Source organism: Cavia porcellus, unplaced genomic scaffold, assembly GCF_034190915.1.
Source record: "Cavia porcellus strain 051 isolate PalLab524CR breed Dunkin Hartley unplaced genomic scaffold, mCavPor4.1 scaffold_10, whole genome shotgun sequence".
Classification (NCBI taxonomy): Eukaryota; Metazoa; Chordata; class Mammalia; order Rodentia; family Caviidae; genus Cavia; species Cavia porcellus.
Window position 1 is genome coordinate 17,763,457 of NW_026947493.1, and position 16,454 is coordinate 17,779,910.

Here is a 16,454-nt window from a genome sequence, read left to right on the forward strand (position 1 = left end):
AAAAAATATTCTTTGACTCAGTATCTTTGTTAGGTTCGGCAAGCAATAGATATTTGTTGGGTAAGTGAAGTGGTATTGAACTCCAACGATTTTTATGTATGTCACACTGATTTACAATCATTTATATATCTAACTGCACATAAGTGTTCTGTGTGCAATGGGTCAAAATTAAGCCCGTCACTTTTTAGATGAGAAACAAAAGCTCAGAGGAACTAGGAGACTGCTATGGGTAGTCTCTCAGTAGTCAATGAGTAGACGATGAACTAAAATGCAAGATTTTGCAGTGTCAGGTCAGCGCCCTTTCACTTGCCCAGTGTTCTTTGTACTTTGTTTAGTTCCATCATTTCTGTGGGTTGCAATGGGTGTCAGCAGGATCTGGAACTTTGAGTTGCAGAAATGACAAATTGTGTTCTTTCTTGCCTTCACTACTGAACCAAGGCCACCACTGATTCAAATATGCTTTGGGATAAAAAAGCATATGGATATGTTCTAATGTTATGTAAAAGCATTATTTTCATAAACTGTATCAGTTAGCTATAGCTGCATAACAGCTCACTCCAAAGTTTAGTAACTTGAAACAATAAGTAGTTGCTATTATGCCCAAGGCCATAGACTACATGAGTTGTATTTCAAGGTTCACTGCCTTCTTCCTGAACCTGAAGTTAGCTGTGGGTTGGATAGGTAACTCTGCTGGTCCTCCGCGCTCTTTCCCAGGTTCAGGGGTCACTGGCTCAACGTTGGTCTGGATAGTCTTGGCTGGAACAACTGCCCTCCTTCTCTTAGTGTCTCAGAACTGCTACTCCTCAAAACTTTCCCTGGCTGAGAAAAATCTCATTTCTATTTTTGAAAAAATTGTAACAGGAAATATATGATGAGACTAGCAAGGAAAACTTCAGTTCATTTGTAGATAATTAATGGAGTTTAGAGGACAGCAGAAAATGAAAAATTTGGCTGTTAGAGTTTATCATGATAGATTCTATTGCTTAATATTTGAAAGCCCGTAGCTTCCTATCCAGAATACGTATGACATGGAACTTGATACAAGCTGATCTGGAACTATCTGCTGTCAAGAAATTTCTTCTTGCCCTCTGTCCTCATCACACAATGCTTTTGAAAGGCATTCCGTACCCCTTCCGTGAAAAGCCTGTAAAAGATGTGCATGTGTCCACGCACATGAACGATGAACTTTTTTATCCTGTGCACATGTGGCCCTATTTTAAGAATATTGATTCCTAATTCAGAGACTGCCTGTCTTTTTTCAAAAAATTAAATGATCCACTAAACAACGTACCAGGTACGTGAGGACAGACTGGGCTGCTGCAGAGGTGAGCTTTCATTTGGCAAGTGAGGAATTTCCTGTCTGTGAAAATGGATGTTTGCACTGGGCACTGAACTCGTCCAGACTGGAGGTTTAAAAAAAAATGGATTGATCAAAGCATCTGAATGTCCTCCTGATTAAAAGGCAGTAGGCCAGCCTCATTTTCCATTTTTTACACATTGTTTCATTTTATCCAGTGAGGTCTTCCTCTGTTCTCATTCACACTGGGTAACCCTGTCACAAAGAGAAGGTCGAGGACATGTCCACTTTCTATGTGCAAGGCTCAGGCAAAGCCAGCGCCTGCACTAGCGAGTGGCTGCCAAAGGCTGCGCTGATGGGGAAGGGCGTGCTGTCGCCACTGACCCGTGCGTCCAGCTCCTGCTTTTACACAGCACTCTGGGTCCTCTCTCTTGGAGGTGAACTTAAGATAGCTCCTATGGTTCATATATATATATTTTAAAAAAAGGATTTGCTGATTAAAAGGGAGCCTTTAAACTCTAAATCCCCTGCCTTGCAAGGATTGGCACTACACTGGGCCTGTCCCACGCCCGGTGCAGTCGTGGTTGGGCTGGACAGGAGGAGAAATGGACTTGGAACCCTGTCACCCGAGCAGGGTAGAGTTTCTGTATCTTAACCGTCGCAGTGCAGGAAAATGTATTCAGAACTGTTTTGAGAGTTTCATTAGCATAGCATACCTCTAGAGCTAAGAGAGAGCATTTTGCATCCGTACATCCTGTTATTTGGGGGATTTTTCTGTACCTGTTTTGAATAATTTTAACAAGCTGAATTAGGATAAAAGATCCTTATGAAACTTTCAAAATAGTATGTCCAGCCTGTGTCTCCCCCTAGGGCTTGCATATGTGGTATTGTGGAAATGTGAAGTACCCTCCCTGCTTGCTCACTGGCACATAGACACCGGTCACACCCCCCCCCCGCTCCACAGTGGCACAGGCCACAGTGTCACTTTTGGAAGTCCTTGCACATAAGCTGCCACTTTGGGGGCTGGGAGCTGTCCTTGGAGCAACCATTTCACAAATCCTGAAATCCAGGTTGCAAGAATGAAAGGACATTGTCCAACCAACAGGCACTTGTAAGTGTGCTGTCCTTGGCTGGTCGGAAAGGCACCCATCTCATTATAGACAGCCACAGGTTCTCCTTTCTCACTCCAGCTAGCTTGTATGAAGAGGGAGTGTTCCCTTAGCTCAGTTCTCCCCTTTACAGTGAGATGCGCAGTGCTGAATGCTGGAGCGCCCATCCCCAGATCCTTCAGATTGGGAAAAGTGTGTCTCTAACAATTAGTAATGGATTCACCTGCCTCCGCATTTAGGTGGTAGTTCATTTACATAATTACTTCATAAAATGGTTTTCAAACTAAGATTAAGCTATATTCTCATGTTTCCCCTCGAGTATGTAAGTATGTTAGTTGCAGGCCCTCCCCCACTCACGGCAACTCCATAGCTTTAATCACCAACTGTGACCCATTATTCTTGTAGTTAGCAAGGAGCTGAGGAGTCAAGATGTGCGAATTTCAGGCTTTAATTTTCAAGCAAGAATAAATAGACCATTATGTTCTCATTGCTAAACTGAATGTAAAAAACTTTATGGACAAAAAATGCCACTTATAGGGGTTTTTTTTTTGACACAAAGAAATTTTTAGTGAAACATTGTTTTCATCTCTTTCTGAATCCAAGTGAGATACACATCCTTTGCATGTTTCTTGCATTAAATTTTTATTGTGTGCATAGAAATCAATATTCCAGATACATGCACAAGTGCACACGTTAAAATGAACATGACTTCATTTATTTCCATGATTAGACATTCAAATAAAAGTGCTTGGGTGTCTGTTTTCATATTCATAGGTCGAGATCCGTACATCAGAGGTATTTGTATAAGTGACACTTTTATTACATTCATTTCATTTGCAATATGATAGTGGATCATAAATATGTTACTTTTATGCCACCAAATCTGATTTGTAGCACTTAGCCCCTCACAAGGAGAATACTTGATATTTTATGGAGCACCTTTAGTCCAAGAAACGCTTTGCAAACATCGGGCCGGGTTCTATCAGGTGTATAAATCACATTCATGACCCTTCGGCTCCCCCCGCACCCCGACACTTCATCAACCTCCTGGCCACTGCTGCAGGAGTGGAAAGCGGTTAGTGATTCCTCTCCGAACTCTGAGGTGATAGAGAGAACTTTAATTTGTGGTCTAAACAGAGGCTCAGGTGAGCTCTGTCTTGGGGTAACCCTAACAAGTGAGTGGAACTCCACGTTCATCACATGTCCTTTTCATTCACAAAGCAGGAGCTATATCAGCCCTGGGGACAGCCTAGGAGGGGAGGACCCTGGAAAGCAGCTGAGAGGCAGGCGCAGGTGTGTGCCCCTCCCCGCCTCCCTGTCACTCCCGGCAGCCCCTGGGTCCAGTGTGGATATGTGGGTACTGTGTCAGTCAGGTACTGTTGGGGGGAAAGAGGCAGAGGCCATCAGACTGCACAGATGCACCCCCCAGAGAAGGGTCGTGAGCTCCCTGCTCATCCCCTTCCGGTCCCCTCCCCCTCCTAATGTCACCTTCCCATCCAGGGCAGGGCCCTGCACATGCACACACCCAGTAAGACGCGTGCAGGTTCTCAGCAGCGTGTCTCATAGCACACCAGCACTGTGTGTGTGTGTGTGTGAGACACAGCGAGCACTCATGCTCCTGGGTCGAGAACCTGGCTACCTCCCTGATAGGATGCGTGGCCTTGGGCAGGTCACCTGCCTTGTTGTTTCTCCACTTTCCCTTCTGCAAAGGGGACTGAAAGATGACACTATCCTTTCAGGCTTTCATGAGGAACAAATGGCTTTCTCTGAAGAGAGGGTCCCAATAATTGCCTGACATCTGTTACAGTAATTGTAATTTACACTTTCAGCACTGTAATAAATAACCTTCCAGTTATGACTCACAGTGTATGTACTAACAGTGACGTTGGAATTATTTTTCTTACTATTGTTACTGTCACTATTATTATGTGATCAAGCTACCACCGTACATCAGCTCTGTGGCCGTAGGACACATTTGCCTGCATTTCCCACATTTTCACCATGATTCCCCACAGCTGACAGCACGTGGTAGCTGCTCAGCAAATATCAGCTGTACGAATGGACAGAATGGTGAGGGGATGAGTGAGTCAGCGTGTCCATTTGAAGCCGCGACCAGAAGACAGCTTCTCCGAAAGCACCGCTTTTTAATGACAAGTTTCCTCCACCACAGCCATGGCCCCACAGTAATCCCATACTTCCTCAGGAGTCAGATCCGCCCATTTCTACAGGGAAGAGCTCTTTCCACAGAACCCACAGAAATCCTTACGGTAGACTTTCCTGCCCACCAGAAAGCCTCCGGTGCCTGTGGAAAGAGAGGCGCAGAAGAACCCACTCCTGGGCTTGGCTCTGGCGCTAAGCCACAGAGCAGGCTCTCAGTGAGATCTTCTGGTGTCCCCGGCAGCCTGTGTCACCAGCTGCCCCACATCGTACCCTCCAAAAGATAAGCCCCTGCCTGCTCAGGAGCTGCCAGCCACGAGACCTTAGAGGGGCCAGCAGTCCCCAGAAGCTGGGCAGGGCCACCATTCTCAGGCTGCGTGTCTTCCTGTGCACTCATGGAAATGGAATGACTGCTGTCATTAAGGGTGTCTTTAAGTTACTAAGTACAAACAATCCTCTCAGGGCCCCTCTGTGTTATACTGTACACCTGAAGTTCATTCTTTTTGAAGACAAATGATTTCCCTTGTGTGGCTTAGTCACGTTTGTTTGTCCCCTCATCAGTTGGAAGACGCTGCTGTGAGCATTCAGTTCACATGGCACGCATCCATGTTCAGTCTTCTGGCATGTGTTTCCCAAGGGAGGACCCGCTGGCCTCACACACACCCTTAACTGTGTCATCAGGGCTGCGCTCGGGAAAGACCCCGGTTGCTGAGATTGGACTCTGGCAGTGGAGGAAGAGGGTGTTTGGCAGAGGCAGGCAGGAGCAGGGTCTGATCGGCAGCACCCAGAGCCTATGAGGCTCCCGTGAGCTGTGGTCCACAACTTCCCCTCACACCCAGCTCCAGCCTTAGGACAGCCAGGGGCAGGCATCCCTGAGCCATGGGCATTCCTTGCTGTGAGATCCCACAGCCCTCCCCCATGCCTCCTCCACCTGCTGGAAGGGAGGGGTCTGATCAGGATCAGTTGAGGCTGAGTCATGCACTCATTTTGCTGGTGACCAGAGCAGTGGCATTTTGGGGTCCTGTGGGAAGGAAACATCACAGGAGTCATTCTCAAATAGGTCCTGTCCCTTGGGAATATGTGGATGCAAGAGAGGAAAGAACTCCCATCAACTTGGGTACATTCTTTAGCTGTGCTGAGACTTGGTTTCCACATCTGTAAAATGGGTCTAAAATTGACAAGGGGATTAAATGAGATCCTATGGGCACAGCTTCCACTATAATGTTCGGGATACCCACAGACATTTCTCTTGTCCCCAGCTGTTCCTCATGAACAAGTGAGTGGGCTCTACACTGCGGTTTCTCAGTACCATTCCCCTGCTCTCCTTTTTGTCCTTTCCCCTCTTCTCCTCCTGTCCCCTCCATCCCCTCCCCTCCCCTGCCTTTCTTTTAACCATCCCTCAGCGCCCCAGTGAGGAACCACCCAGGTGCTGCTAGTTCTCAGCCTGCTGGTGCCCTTGTGAGGCGGCACAGGCCAAATCCTCTTATTGCAGATCAGATTATGCTTGGGTCGTTTTGTAGCACAGATTCCCAGGTCACGGTGTTGGCATACATGGCCAGGCAATGTCCAGCGGCACCCCCAGGTCGCCAGGGAGCATGGACTCCCTGGAGGTGGGTCACATGGTCAGGTTTCACCTGTCCACCTCTCTGGGTTTCGGTTTCCTTCCCCAGGAGATCCTAGCCAGAGGCTTGAGCATTGAATTACACTCGGATTTGTGGTCATCTGAGCTGCTGTGCCACGGGAGGACACCTGGGCTTGCACAGCACCTGTGTGTGCCACACTCCGCACAGCGGCCAGTGACACACACCTGCTGCGATGCAGCGGGCCGGATGGGACCTGGGGTCGGTTGGCAGTGAATAAATGGAAGGCTTTCTGGCTGAGAGTTTCATGCTATTTTCAAATAACATTATAAATAACAAAAGATAATTGGTTAATACAGAAAGTTTAGCAAGCAGAAAAACAGAAAGGGACAAAAACTGTAATGCTGTCACTCTCAAATAAATCTCTCCAAAATGCCAGTTAATTCAGAAAACTGAGGTGGGAAGAAAGGAAAAGGGGTAGCTGGGGAGTACCGTTATTACTGGTGTGGAGAGCAGGGCTGTGACAAGGACCTGGCTCCCAGACAAACAGGGTCCTCCAAAAGTGTGTCTCAGGACTTCTGCTCTAAAGCTGGGAATGATGATCTTGAAAGAAATTCTCACTTCAAGGAATCTAGTGACACAGGAAGTGCTCTGACACGCGCCAGGCTCAGGTTTCCGGTGTACCTGGGTGTCCCCGAGAGCTGACTGGCTCCTAGGCACCAAAGAGAAGAGACAGGCCTGACGCTCGCCCGCCCTGCCACCCATTCCCTGTTCATGGGGTCTGCTGATCCCGCATTTCCTTTCTGTTCCTGTTCCAAGTGTCCAGTGATCCCAAGGCAGCACTGAGAAGGAACCTTCTCTCTCAGGCAGCCCAGGCCCAGCACTGAGTAGCCTCTGATTTGCTGTCTCTCATTTCCAGCTGTCAGGAATGACAGGAACAAGAAAAAGAAGGAGCCTTCGAAGCAGGAATGCACGGAGAGCTACGAGATGACTGCAGAGCTGGACGACCTCACAGAGAAGATCCGGAAAGCTCACCAGGAAACCTTCCCCTCACTCTGCCAGCTGGGTAAATACACCACGGTAAGAGGCGCGGGGGTATGGGCCACACATACGTGCACACCCATGCACATGCACACGCATGCACATACTTGGCGCTGGGCCTGGCAGGGATGTCCTCCCAAATCTAGCCCAGGATGTATGTCAGCCGCACGGGGTGACACAGTGGCCACTTCCTTCCATGTGGCAGCTCTTGGATGGTCACTGTGTAGTCACACATGTGACAGTATTTGATGTTGCTCAAGAGGCACTAAGCGAGCGCTTCCTTCATGTCAAGGTGTCGGCCAAGCCCTGACCTCAGGAACCATTTGTCATTGCCCCCCTAGCCAATGAAGTACTGTGTTATATGGGCTGAAACAGACACCTACTTGTACAGACAGGACCCTGAGGGGGCATAGGATCAATATTTTTAAAATAGCAGTCCAGGCCCTTGAATCCAGCCAAGACTGTGAGGCCAGATTCCAGCTTCACTTGAGTGTGTAAAAACTCCAACCAGGGCCTGGAAACGTGCAGGGCAAATGGTCGCTCTGGAGTGAGTCGCTCCCTCTGCTCGCCACTGCGCTGTGGAGAAGAGATATTATTAGGGCTGGAAACCAGGGAGGAGGAGGAGGAGGGGAGAGGCAAGATGGACAGCGGGTGGATGCGTGGTTGTGCTGGGAGGCGGTGGAGAGGCCTCGAGGCCCTTGCATTGTTCCCAGTGTTCTGGGTATATTACATTCACTTCACAGATGACATTGCTGGCTCATGGCACGTGGTAGGCACTTAATGGATATTTGACAGAGGGATGACTGCATGGAACTGCAGTGGTGTTCTGGTCTCTTTAAGTGGTTTGCTTATTCTATATCTAAAATAGCAGTAAATTTACTTGTAAAAAACTGCAAATGTAGCAACATTTGGTAGTTTGCAATTGATGTACTAGAAAAACAATAGCGTAAAGGGTCCTGAGGAAAAAAAAAAATGAAATGGTGATGCCAGAAAAAAAAGAAAAAGAAGAAGAAGAGTGAGGAGAGATGCTTTGAAGCCATTTTGGGGCCACATGCCCTGGATGTTAGTGCTATGGTCGCACCTGTAAGGTGGGTGTGGTGGTGGGTGTGGTGGCCAGGTAGGTGCAGAGGATTCTGTGGAACCTGGTGCTGGAACTCACCTAGCAGCTTCCTAAGTTGCTGGACATGCAAGGCCACAAAGGTAGTGACATCAAGGATAACAGTAGCCTGACCAAACTGAAGACCTTTGCACATCTGGAAGCAGAGATGCCCTTTAGCACTCCACATGCACCAGCGGCATCTGGCCATCCTGTGAAACCACAGTCTCCACTTCAGCAGGTCTGGGCTAAGCATTTTACAGGGGCTCCCAGTGATGCTGTTGCCATTCCCTGGGGACTGAGAAGCTGAGGCTGGGACCTGCGCTTTGCATAGCAAGATCAGGATGACTTTCATGGGCCCGTGCAGGCTCCTGCCAGGGAGCAGCAGTGCCAGCAGGCCTGACGGGTTGAGGAGGGAGCTTCACTCGGAGACCAGTCCCTGCTGAGCTCGGGTGCTCTGTTCTCATCAGACACGGACACAGAGCAGGACAAGCCTGGACACCAGTAAGGGAGAGGCCATCTGAACCTGAGAGGGAGGCAGAGCCTCGGAAAGTGAGGCCGTGTATTCATTCAGCCAGGGCCTGGCGCCACACAGCTCTGGGGCGGTGATGCTTCTCTCATGCTCACGTTTGCCACTTGTGAATGGGGAAAGTTCGGGTGATGGGGAGGAGCTGTCAGGGTCTGTGAAGCAGCGATATGATGGAGATGCCATCCTGGCACATCCGTCTTCTGTATGAATGGACCCTGCCAACTGGCCATGCCAGGCCCTCCGGTGACACAGTGTTAGTAACCAGTGCCTGTCATGGCACTGACCCCTCTTGGAAAAAGTTTTCATCATCAACCATGTTCTAGGCACCACTTGGCTGAGTGTCCAGGTATGGCTTGGACAGAGAAGGTAGGAAACCTCTGAAGTAGAAGCAGAGAGAAAACAGGGTCACAGAAGGAACAAGGCCTGCACTGAGTAGAGAGTGGGAAGTGAGGAGGCAAAAGCCCTGCAGAAGAATCGCAAATGCCAACGGAGGGCTCAGAATTTCCATCTGTAAATAATGGAGAGAAACTGACAGTTTATGATGTCTTTATTATCATTATTACAGCCGGTATTAAGCATTAAGCATGTACCGGGGCCATGCTAGGTACTCTAAGCCTTTTCTTTTACTTGTTGTGAGAACTCTGTCAGGTAGGGATTATTACCACTGAGGCATGGTAAATTCCCTTCTCCTCCTGCTTGACAAGGGCTGAGGACGGACTTGAACAGCCTAACTCCAGGAGCAGACCTTTTAACCATCAGAACAAGCGGGCAGAGAAGAGGGTAGACCTCAGAAGGAAGAGGGCAGAGTGGGAAATCTCCTGGAAGAGGAAGCTTTTGAGTGTGCAGGAAGCAAGATGCAATGTGTGGCCACACCTGGGATCCCAGGTCAGGGGACCCTGCTTCTAACCCTCATTAGCCTCCCATCCTGACACGATCACCAGGTGAAGCAGCCCCCATTCTAATCTACAGGGGGACAGGACAAACTCAGTGGATGGCATTTGCTCCCCACGAAGCACACACCCTGACATGGCCTGGGGCTGCCAGGATGGCTCAACTCGGGGACAACCACACTCCTAGGGGCAGCTGTGGGGGCACTGCAACCTCCTTGCCTCCTCCAGATAGGATGGTTTTCAGGGGTTCCCTAACCACCTCCAAGAGCTCCACAACAGCCCACATTCTTGTCACCCCACACCGCCCACCTTCCTGCCCAGCACGTCCTCTCTTCTTCCGGGCTCCTGTGGGCTCCTCGTAGATAAGCCACCTGCATGCAAGTCCTACTTTCAAGATCTGCATCTGACCCAAGGAAAAGGGCCTTCCCTGTCCGGCCTGCTTAGGGGACACCATCCACTGAGGCCTGTCATCCTAATTGCTTTGTGGAGACTTTCCTGTTCAGTCAAGCAGGGAACATGCAAGTGGAGGCTCACCGCAGGTCAGCCCCGTCCACAGCAGCTTGACCTCTGTCAGCTGCAGCCACCCACTCACAGCGCTGTGGTGTTCGCTCTCTGTCCCTTGGTCACTTGCTTCCACTCTCTTTATGTGGATCTGGCTTTGTTTGCATTGGGAGCTGCTTCAGATGTCTTCTGGAAGTAGGTGGGAATAAAAATAAACAACAGCAGTCATAACACATTCTCTGCAAGCTCTCTGTTCCAAGCTGAGCATTTTTTAAAGAGCTTTTTTTAGGTAGGCAGTGGCTTCCACGGCAGAAGCTTCCTGCCACCTACCCCAGAGTGGCATCCTTGCCAGATGCCTTCAGAGTAAGTGGGAAGAGAGGGGAAAAGTCAGGAAGCCAGCTGCCTACCTCTAACTCTTTCAGAGAGGAGCTCCTTTCCTTCTCTAAATACGGTCAATTTGGGACAAATGGTCACACTGAGACTGGAGATGGCAGCAAAGGATGGAACAGAGAGAAACATGTCCCCCACCCTTCACCCCAGGCAGGGCAGGTTGCCCACCTACAGGCTTTGGAGCCACTGTCCTTGAGAAGATTCTAACTATGAGCCCGCTGCACACACAGAAGGGGTAGACTGGAAAGGAGAGAGTGGGCTGGTGCTAAGCCGTGCAAGGAGGAAACCAGAGAGGCTCAGGTACGTGGACTTTGCTTCCTTAGGCCCATCTGAGCAGCTGGGCCCTGGGCTTTGGGACTTGTACAGCTTTGGGTCAAGCCTTGCCCGTACTACTTAGCAGGTGCATGACCTTGGAAACCTAACCATTATTGGAACGTCACCTCTGTGGTCTGTGGTCCGAGAATTTTAATAGTGGGAATTTTAATAGGGCTCTTCGTGAGGTGGCCTGAGAGGTGCAGTAAGAAACCTGTCAGAGGACCTAAGAAACCTGTCAGAGGACCTAACGGCGTCTGGCAGAGACATGGTGAGCAGAGAGGACACATTTTCTCCTCTCCGTCCTGTGAGAAGCATCTTGTCATGCTTGGGTGCTGGGAAAGGAAGATGCGGTGACAGGAAGAGTGTCCAGATGCAGCCCCCTGCCTAGGCTGTCTGCTCCCCCGTCCTGCCGCTCTGTGCCCTCACAGGGTCTGGAGGGTCACAAGCTGCCCCCAAAAGGTTCCTAAATTTTAACTGTGAAAATTTAAGAAGTCCGTAAGCTACTTAGACAATGACCAGAGTCAGGATCCCACCCAAAGGCTTCCTAGGAATCGTGCTTTAGTAAACTAAGGATCTCAGGCGTGTTTCTAGCCATTGGCAGACTCACTTTTCACTGTAGAAAATTAACCTGACATCCGCTACATCATCAAAAGCTGAGTTGTGGTTCCCATTCTTCACCTTACATCTCTGTTGCCTTGGACCAGCCATGAATTCAAGAATGTCGGTCCTTTGCCAGTGGACACACCTGCCCAGTCCACATAGCGCAGTCCACCATGAGGTTCCAGCACACACTGCCTGTGGGCTCACTGTGCTCCTGTCTCATGGCTTCTGTCACAAAGTAACACAGGAAGCAAAATTAACTTGTTCTCACACAGCGGTGGAGGCTGCAAACCCCTGAAAGGACCAGCATCTTGTTGGGATGTACAGCAGAGGGTGGGCCTAAAAAAGAGGGAGGCTTCCTCAATGGGCACCCTCAACATTCCTGTAAAACTGTAACTAAGCTTCTGGAGAAATTCTGCATTGTCTCCTTAGCCAAATAAGCCCTGAATGAAATGCAGTACATGGTACCTGGAACGCCTCATAAATGGGATTTTCACAGCCGTGGTGATTCAGCCTCTTGTTCCGAAGCAAACGCCAGTCAGAAAAGCAGCCTGTGTTGCAGCACGGAACCAAACCAGCAGAAGAAAGGGATCCACTTGTGTGGTGGAAATTGCCATTTAATTGGATTTTATTGTGGGTTTGAGCTTTTCTGTGGCTTAAGGTGGCCCTGGGGGGCAGTAGGGCGCTTTCCTCCATCTGGGCAGCCCACGCGGCTTTCCGGGGAGGTACCCCAAGCTCCTGCCTGAGAGGCCCGGTGGACATGCAGACCCCGCTGCCCCTCCGCCGCTGAGGCCGGAGAGCTGTGCGCTGCACAGCCTGTGCACTCACCTTCTGCCTCGGCTGTTCTCACAGTCACACAGGGGCCTTGGCTCCCCACCATGCTCCTCTCGCTCCTTCCTATGGCCTGGTTTCCCTCCCTGCACATTAAAATGCCCTGAAAATCCTGGCTCCCTCCTTGCTCCCCGTAACACCTTTCATTACCAGCCCCAAAGGCCAGGGCTCCCCATTTGTCACAGCTGGGAGATAACATACAAGCCATTTTAACCCGCATGCCTGTGAGTCCTGCAGCCAGTATAATAAAATACCAGGTTATTTTGTGTTTTATTAACTGCCTCTTCCCTTCAGTTTGCATAATAGTGAGTTAGATTTACATGCTGTTACCACAGCCGTGCATTATTTCTAATAGAAGGTGCCACGGGCTTCTCTCTCTTCGCCCAGCACATGATGAAGTAACCTCATCCGACGCTGATGAAGATTTCGTTCACACTCGCTGGGCTGGGCAATGTCTTTTTTTCCAGATGGATACTCTATTGGAAATGATTTCCCATCGTAAGCTGCCGCTGTGTCCCTCTCTTCCATGTCATCTTCCTACAAACCAGATAAACTGCCTATTAAATTTAATTACAGCCTGAATAGCCACACATTTTGATCTTCTGTTCCCCCGAGTGTACTGTGTTCCACCAAGGTCCTTGAGGAAGGAATAAAATAAATCCAGAGGATGCATGCTTACTGTCCAAGGAGTGTTGGGGAAGGCAGTGAGGGCCTCCATTTTTTAGGGTGTCAGTGGCCTTTCTTATGCAGACTCTTCTTTTGAATTCTCTCGTAGACATTTAAAGCAACAGCTAGTTTTATGGACTCGTGTGGACTGAACTGATGTGGAGAACTAAAGATACTAGTTTGAGATGCAGAGTGCCCTTTGTTGAACTTTTCACTTCTCAGAAGGTCAAGCACCAGTCTTGGGGAGCCTTGCTTCTTACAGGAGGGTTCAGTCCTGCCTCAGATGGCAGCAGAGTTGCAGCCCTCATAAGCAGGTGTGGGCCACTGCCTAGGAGAAGCAGCAGCGCTGAACCTTGGCCCCCAGCGAGTTATTCTGGGACATTTCAAACAAGCAAGGACTTGTGGGGGAACTTCACTCACTGAGCTACTCCACAAACTTTACTGAGTCCCTGCTATGTGCTCACTGGATCACTAGTGTTCTATGATCAAAACAGATGTGACCGTGTGCATTAGGAGATGAGGGCTATAAGCATGGGCAAGACAGAGCGTGTAGTGCTGGGGATGGCAGGGTACTGTACTCTTCCTAGAGGTTCTGGGGAAAGCTTGAGAGAGGGGTGGTGACATTTGGTCAGAGCCTGGAAGGAAGGAGGGGTGCCCTTCTTCAGCAGTCTGGGAAAAAGCAGTCTAGGCTGTGGAAGTAGCCAGTACCAGAACTGTGGTGGGAGCTTGCCTGGCTTCTGCACATGTGGCAAGAAGACCTGTGTGATAGGGGCTGGGGACACAAGGGACAGTCAGAGCAGTGGTGCATGCCTTTACTCCCTGCACTCTGGGGAGGCTAAAGCGCGAGGACTGCAAGTTCTAGCCCAGCATGGACAACTAAGTAAGTAAGTTCAAAAAACAAAAAACAACTGAGGATGTAGGGACCTGATGGGGTAGGGCCCTGAGGCTCACTACAAGGACTTTGGCTTTCAGCTTGAGTAAGATGACAGTGCACTGGAGAGTGTGAGCAGTGTCTCGTGTTTTTAAGGAGCCCTTTTTCATTTGGATGAGCACAGATTTGCTTTGCCGAGGCCAGAGTAGGAAAAGCAGGAGCAGCAAGGAGGCTGCTCCACTGACCCAGCAGGAGTGGGTGGTGGCAAGGAGCAGAACCTCCTTCCTAAAAGCTGACAGTGTCCATATATGTCAGTCAGAATGCTTGCTGGTGATGGAAACCAAACTCAACTTAGATTTTTTTTAAAAAATCTGTTTGTAATCAGGCTTTATCCAGCAGCTCATTGTCTTCAGAAAGTCCTTCTGTCTTTCCTTTCAGCTTTCCTCTAAATTGACTTCCTTGTTACAGAAGCTTCCTCTTCCTGCTGGTCCCTGGACATACTCATCACTGACAGGGAGCCTCTCAGCTCTTCTCACCAAAATCTCAAAACTGAGCATTACTGGCCTCCTCTGGATCACATATACTTTTGTTTTCATGTTTTTGTTTCCATTTTTGTTTTTGCCTCAGCCTTCCAAGTGCTGGGATTACAGGCGTGCAGCCCCACACACAGCTCATATGTACTTTTCTTGACCAGTTACAGCATTTAAAAGTAATAGTACTCTGATTGACCAGACTAGAGCCCTTCCAGAAGCTGTGTTCTAAATTAAAGTAACATCTGCAAACAAAGCAACCATCAATGCCATAATTAGCCCCTTAAAATTAATGTCTCACACATAATGTCTCAAATTTCTAGTTTTTCTCAAATGTATCAAAGTTTCTTTACAGTATTTTTGAATCAGAACTCCAATAGTTTATAGTTTATAGCCCTCTGTTGAACTTCTCACTTCTCAGAAGGTGAAACACCTGTCTTGGGGAGCCTTGCCTCTTACCAGAGGGTTCAGTCCTATCTCAGAAGACAGCAGAATTGAAGCTCTCATGAGCAGGTGTGGGCCACTGCTGGGAGAAGCAGCAGCACTGAATCTATGTAAGTCTCTTACATAGTTTTTAAGTTTTTAGAGCATAATTTATATAATGTAATTTTTTAATCTTCCATAAAGATACGGTTTGTTGAGTGCAGTGGAAGTACACAGTCATGTAATCATGACACCAAGTGTACATTTCCATTATCCCAAAAAATATGCATTCCTGATGGATCTGGTCAACCCCTGTAAACCAGCAGTGTGGTCTCTATCACTGTGGTTTTGTCTTTTCCGGAAGACCACGTGGATGGATGGAGTCATTTTATGTGTAGGCTTTTAACTCTGCCTTCTTCATTCAGCACAGTGCATCTGAGGTACATCCACGCTGTATCCCACACCCCCATTTCCTTCCTTGAATGCTCCCTGTCATTCATTGCATCATCATTTGTCATCCATTTAACATTGGTACATTTGATTCGATTCACTTTTAATCTTTTTCTTTTTCTCTCCTTGCAATGCTTTTGTTGAACAGTTCTGTCGGTTGGTTTTATAGGACCTCTGGGTGTTGAGAGTGGCAGCCCTGTGGTATTATCTACCATGTCCCTAATTTCTAGAGGCTCTGTTTAGCTCAAGTCTAACTCAGGCCAGACTCTTCCCTAGGTTGTAGTGTGTCTTCCCATGGGGACATCCATGTGTTAAGTTGCCTATTTCTAAGATATCACCATCAGCCAGGTGCAGTGGCACCTCCATGTAATCCCCGCACTCTGAGGATGCTGAAGTACAAGGACTGCAAGTTCTAGCCCAGCATGGGCAAATAAGCAAGACCTTGTCTTGAAGTAAAAAACAAAAAATGACTGAGGATGTAGTTCAGTGCAAACCCTGGATGCAGTTCCCAGTACTGGGGGTAGGAGGAGATATTACCCACCACTGATTGTAGATGCCTAGAGCTGTTAATTCATTATGGTTCTAAAATTACATCCTGACACTATTGGGTAGTTGCATATAAAGAAACTTACCCTCATCTGTTATTAACAGTAGTTCACACATAGGTCTTGAACATTTTAAAAAGATGAATGGAATTCACACTAAGCACTTAAACTACCTCCCCAAGAAGCTTCATGGTCAAGGCTAAAGTGACAGCCCATTAATGGAAGACAGTTTTCTGCCCTGCTTTGGGCTTCAGAACCTACATCTAAAGGTATTTTCTCTTTCTCTCAGAATTCCAGTGCTGATCATCGAGTCCGACTGGACCTGGGCCTCTGGGACAAGTTCAGTGAACTGGCCACCAAGTGCATTATTAAGATTGTGGAGTTTGCTAAACGTCTGCCAGGCTTCACCAGCTTGACCATCGCCGACCAGATCACCCTGCTGAAGGCCGCCTGCCTGGATATTCTGGTAGGAGCCTTTCTGAGCTCTTGGAGGAGTGGGGATGAGGTGTGTGGGGTCACTGAGAGGCTGGAGAGCTCTCCGGAGATTCTCATTTCCCAGCCTCCCTTCCTACAACTGCCTATGCTCACAGAGGCCCTTTCTTCTGTTTGAATCGCCATCTGATCTCGAAAAGA

At 48.6% G+C, this 16,454-nt stretch overlaps 1 protein-coding gene across 5 annotated transcripts in view; it reads left to right on the plus strand.

Annotated features, from left to right (window-relative positions):
• The window catches only part of Rarb (retinoic acid receptor beta), a 401,913-nt gene that overhangs the window by 369,252 nt on the left and 16,207 nt on the right, over positions 1–16,454 (plus strand). For all 5 annotated transcript variants that reach the window (XM_063256848.1, XM_005008210.3, NM_001172731.1 and 2 more), the window contains 2 exon segments: positions 7,063–7,223; positions 16,111–16,287. In XM_063256848.1, the coding sequence (XP_063112918.1) occupies positions 7,063–7,223; positions 16,111–16,287 (338 nt within the window).